A 6,064-nucleotide genomic window follows, 5' to 3' on the forward strand; every position below is an offset into this window, starting at 1 on the left:
TGAGATATCTAAGAGTTTCTTCCATGCTAGGATGACTAAGGGGACACCAGTTCAAAACTATGTCTTAAAGATAATTGAGTGAATAGAGAAACTCATAGGTTTGGGAATAGTTCCTATCGGATTCATTTTCTCAGTTCATAATGAATTTTAATATGAACAAGATTAAGGCGACTCTCCTTGAGCTTCTTAATATGTTGAGGGAGGCAGAGAGCACTATCAAGAAAGAGAAGCTAGTTCTCTGGTGAGACCAAAAAGAAAAGAAAGATAGAAAAGTCCTTTAAAAAGGGCAAAGACAACGGCAGATTAGGTAAAGCAAAGGTTGTTAAGAAAAACCCAGCAAAGGATAGGTTAGTGCTCTCACTGTAGTAAATATGGGAACTAGAAGAGGAACTATAAAGAGTATCTTGAAGAGAGGGTAAAACAAAAGCTTGGATAAGCTTCAAATACATTCATGATCAGTCTTTATTTGTTAGAATCCTATGATAACACATGGATATTGAATACCAATAGTACTTATCATATTTATAATTTGTTGCAGATTCTAATAAGACTTTGGAGATTGGCGAGAGGTGAGATGGACCTCAAGATGGGTAATGGAGTAAAAGTTATTGTAGTGACTATTGGCGAGGTCACCCTACATCTACTTGGAGGAGCTATTATTTCATTGGATGTATGGTATTTTTTCCTTCTATTATCAAAAATATTATTTTCATTTCGTGTTTGATAGTCAGTGTATATAAATTAGTTTTTGAGAATAATGGTTGTTCAATATTATCAAATGATAATATCATCATGAAAGGAACATTGCATAATGGCTTATTTATGCTAGATATTGCTCCACATATCATGAATATAAGTGAGTTTAAGAGAAAACAAGATAAGGTGAACAATACATACCTATGACATTGTAGGCAAGATCGTATCTATGAAGGAAGAATTCAAAAGTTGCTAAAGGGTGGATATCTGGATCCATTCAACTATGAGTCAATGCAACTTGTGAGCCTTGTCTTTGCAAAAAATTGACCAACTCTCCATTTAGTAGAACTGGAGAGGGAGCCACTGAGTTGTTGGAACTCATATATAGTGATGTCTGCGTTCCCATGTCAACTCATGCCATAGGTGGTTACTCCTACTTTATTACTTTCATAGATGATTTCTCAAGGTATAGACATATATGCACTTAATAAAGTACAAGTCCAAGGCCTTTGAGAAATTCAGGGAGTATAAAAATGAAGTGGAGAACTAGACTAAAAAGAGTATTCAAACTCTTCGATCATATTAAGGAGGTAAGTACTTAAGTACAGAGTTTACCCAGTTCCTCAAGGACCATGGGATTTTGTCCCCATGGACACCTCCTTATATAGATCAGCTCAATGGTGTATCTGAGAGGAGGAATTACATACTATTAGATATGGTGCGGTCCATGATGAGTTTCGCCGACCTACCCATCTTATTTTAGGGATATGCCATAGAGATCACTGCTTACCTTTTGAATAGAATTCTAACCAAGTTAGTAGTGTCTACTCCATATGAGATATGGAAAGGAAAGAAGCATGATCTTAAGGTTGTTAAGATTTGAGATTATCATGCCTACATTAAGAGACACAACCCCGATAAGTTAGAATCCAAGATGGAGCGGTGCAAGTTCGTGGGATACCCCAAGAAAACTTATGGGTATTATTTCTATCATCCCGAGGACCAAAAGATCTTTGTAGCTAAGAGAGTGGTGTTTCTTGGGAAGAAACATATTCTTGGTGGAGACAATGAGAGTATAATAGAGTTGAGCGAGGTTGGAGAACCTAGTTTAAGCACCATTCCATAGCCAGAGTATGTTCAGTTACCTAGCACACAAGTTCTGACTTTACCTAGGTCCAATAGAGTACCCCATCCTTTTGAGAGATATGTGAGATATATTAGAGGAGAGGATGTTAAGAACATAAGATTTGATAAGGTGATCAGATCTTATGACTTCGTTAAGAACGAAGATGAGCCTTGTGTCTACAGGAAGGTAAGTGGGAGTGCTATCACATTCTTGGTGTCATATGTGGATAACATCCTAGTTATTGGGAATGATATATGAATGCTCTCCATTATAAAGACTTGGCTATCTAGACATTTTTTCATGAAGGATTTAGGGGAAATATCCTATATATTGAGGATTTAGATTTATAGATATAGATCCAAGAGGATGCTTGATTTATCTTGGTCTAGATACATACATACCATTGTCATATATGGTTTACACCATTTGGGATGTACAACATATCAAAGACCAAAATAAAAATCTATTACCAGTTGGACAGTTGGATTAGCTTAGCTGCAGGATCCAAATTGAAAATAGTAGTACGAAGATTGTCAATAAACCAAGACAAAGAAGATCCTAGCAAATCTACATATGCTTTTGAGAGAGATACTATAAGAGACAGATGCACCTATAGCATCATCTAGCTCTAAAGAATAATTTACTATGTTATGTCATCAAAGATTGGAACACATGTCAAAACGAGTCCTAAAGATTCTCTTCGATAGAAGCCTTATACCTAGACTTGCATATTTGCCTTGATTCATTTTGATGTTTGGAAGTCACCAGTTATATCACTAGGAGGAGCAAATTATTTTCTCATTTATTGATTATTATTCTAAGAGATGTTGGATGTTTCCGATCAAGAAGAAGGCTGATGTGTTTTCAGATTTGTAGTCATTTAAAGCAATGGTAGAATTTGAATATGGGAAAATGATCAAGTGCCTGTGGACAGATAATATACAAGCAATGAGTTCGATATTTTCTATAGGTAAGAAAGCATTGAGGGGCAGCTTACAGTGTCACACAATCCTCAGTAGAATGACATGATAAAACAGAGGAACAAGACTCTGTTTTGGGTAAAAGCAACAAGAAGTGTTTGTTATGCTATCAATCGGTCTCGTTTAATAGTAATTGAGTTGAAGTCATCTATCGAGTTATGGATTGGTGAGCCGCATAATTTTTCTTCCATACATATTTTTTGTTGTCCAGCATATATAATGTATAATGCCCAAAAAGAACGTAACTTGACTCTAAGTCTAAAAACTGCGTAATCTTGAATTGTACTGATAAAGTAAACGGATATCACTTATCGGACCCCACTGGCCATGAGGTAATGATTAGAGATGTTATCGTTGTAAAAGATCTTCAAAATGATGGTAGCAATAGTACAGGGATAGAAAGTTCAGAAACTATTGGAGTTCAGGTGAAAGATGATTCTTCTAAAGCAACACCTGAGTATGATGGACAAGTATCAATTCAGTTCGAGGCTTGAGAAGTTCGACGATCAACTCGTAAGAGGGTACCACTTACTTGGCATAAAGAGTATGATAATATTAAAGAGTCATCAACTTTCAAGGAGGCTACATGCAGTCAAGATACATCTTTGTGAGTGATAGTAATGCCCTAGCAATTGAGCGGAGAGGATGAAAATGTCTCGAGTATCGTATACAGAAGCGGTTGCAACCTTCTTGTGTGATCTCATCTACATGCGTGGTTGCATCGTGGATGAGTGAATTTGCACCGCTGGTGAGGGAGGTTGCAACCTCCCACGCATGAGATAAGATGCATGGTTGTAATCTCTCGTGCAAGGTGACACTGAGGAGATTTCTTCAATCCCTGTGATGTTTATATAAGGCACCGAGATGTAGAGTGAAGAACCCATCCAATCCATCACAGGAATAGAGAGAAAGAAATAGAGAAGTGAGGAGAGCAAATCTTTTGCTTTATTTGGTTCCTCTTTAGTTTCTTTCCTTTAGTTTCTTTTTCTTATTTTTTTATTATAAAAGATCAAGATGTCTTATTTGTTCTTATATTAAATATAATGTTGTACGATATATTTATAGTGTATACCTTCTAGTTTATGCGTGTAAGTTTTTCTCAACTAATTAAGAATTTTATCATGTTATATTTTGATGTTATTATTTTATTTAATTTTAATTTTGATCTTATTATTTTAACTTTATACTATTTACTTGTATCCGATTTTAATTTTTATTTCTTTTCCCCAGTAATGTTTGAAGCAGTAAGCTTGCCACTCTGATACTAAGATAATGCATCTGAGTTCACCAAAAGATGAGAGGAGATTTGTTAGCACATTTGGTTGGTAGGAGCTGGAACGCATTACCTGACCTTTCGAATTAGATGCATGACAAACGATGATTTCAGAATTTAAAGGAGTTCTTATGAGCTTACTGCCATGTGTAGAAAAGAAAGAGAATGATCACCTTGTCATTTTCTTTTGACTTACTATCTTATTTAAATTTCTTTGTGGTGCACATATATTTAGTAAATTCATTCCTGTCTTAACATATATTTTTCTTGTAGAATATGACGTAGAGAATTTGGAATTCTTGGTTTCTCAAACATTTCCACGTAGGTAAAGTTTTCCGCCTATTAAAAAGCCCATAAAAATCCTTAAACTATTACTTATCCTTGCATGCAAACTTTCATTTTTCATCTCTGATTCTCTTTAGTGGTGTCTTAGAGAATATCCTACCACGAAATATTAGTAAGCATTATTCTAAAAAGTAAAGCTAGTTGATTCTTTTTGCATTGTTCTTGTTTTGTTCCCTTATAATCATTTATAATTTAGATACATGATGATTTTTCATTCATCCCCTTGATCGTGTTTTAGAGTAGCGTTAGGGGATATGCATTTATTAGTCGTATAGTGTTACTAGTTTCTACGATAGGAAGGATGACACCTCGTCAGGGGCTCACAAAATGAAGAGATTAATGTGTTTGTAATGAGCATACATTAACAATCTTAACGATTACTTAACACAAAATGAATTGATGATACGGTGTCACATGATTAGATGAATGATTTAATGTCGATGGTTACATTCATTCACAGTGAAATAAGAATCGAGAGTAACATCCCCATTGATATGCTTGGATGTGCTTATCGGTACCCTCGTTTTCCCAAAAATGCAATTAACCTGATGCTTTATCCGCATCTCATTCGATGTATATAGGCCTCCGACGTAAGAGAATCTGCATGCATGCATGCAATTGCCAGCGGTCACTTGCTTTCCCAGCCATGCATTTAAGCTTATGCTCATTGACCCATGTACTAAAATAATTTAATCTAACTTAATATCAATAGTAAAATCCAAATATCAACGCCATATATAAATAAAAAAATTAGAAATAACTATTCTTCGTATAAAATCAAATTATAAACGTCATCGAAGTAACTCGACTGAGACATAAATTCTCTTACGACTTTTATAATCCTAAATCCTTATGAAAAATAAGGAATAACCGATACTAAATCCTTCCTATATTTGTCTTAGGTTTCATTGAATATTCGATCCGTAATCTTTAGAATTATTTCTTTCTATAAAAAAAATTCCATCGTTGAATTCTTTATTTCTTGACTAATAATGGCTCTAGAATTCAGTAATATTTGCCCGCCTCAATAAGGTTATATATTGATATCAACTTCGTCTCCTTACGAAGCACGCATAACCTAACCAAGCTATCGATAGCAGCAAATCGATGAGGCCGTCCTCCATCTGTATCCTCCTAGCGGTGACAGTCCTCCTCCACCACCACCTCCTCCCCGGGGTGGAGGCATCGGTGGAGAAGGCGTGCAGGGATGCAGCGAATAGCAGCCCCAATGTCAAGTACGACTTCTGCGTGGCAGCGCTCCGCTCGTACCCGGGGAGCCAGTCGGCGGACAAGAAGGGGCTGGCGGTGATCGCGGCTAGCTTGACGAAGAAGAAAGCCACCAGCGTCAACGCTAAGGTCAAGAGTTTGCTAGCCAAGGCGAGTGATAAGAAGACGAAGCAGTGCTTAGAGTCTTGCGAGAGCGTCTACGAGGACGTGCTCTCCGACCTCGACGCGTCCATCCCGGCCATCAAGGAGGGTCGCCTGGGCGACGCCAAGACTTATCTCAGCGCTGGTGTGGACGCGCCCATCACCTGCGAGGAGGCTTTTCAGGAGATGAAGGTCCCCTCGCCCTTGACCAAGGAGGACTCCGACTTGAGGAAGATCTGCATTCTTGCTTTAGCCTTCACCAATATGCTGGGGTGA

The 6,064-nt window shown here is 37.2% G+C and overlaps 1 protein-coding gene across 1 annotated transcript; it reads left to right on the forward strand.

Annotated features, from left to right (window-relative positions):
- The first annotated feature begins 5,527 nt into the window (after window positions 1-5,527).
- LOC103973423 (putative invertase inhibitor) lies at window positions 5,528-6,064 on the forward strand. Its single transcript, XM_009387983.2, has one exon. It carries the CDS (start codon window positions 5,528-5,530, stop codon window positions 6,062-6,064), a length of 537 nt encoding a protein of 178 aa, XP_009386258.2.

The sequence above is a fragment of the Musa acuminata genome, chromosome BXJ2-3 (assembly GCF_036884655.1).
Source record: "Musa acuminata AAA Group cultivar baxijiao chromosome BXJ2-3, Cavendish_Baxijiao_AAA, whole genome shotgun sequence".
NCBI classification, from domain to species: Eukaryota; Viridiplantae; Streptophyta; class Magnoliopsida; order Zingiberales; family Musaceae; genus Musa; species Musa acuminata.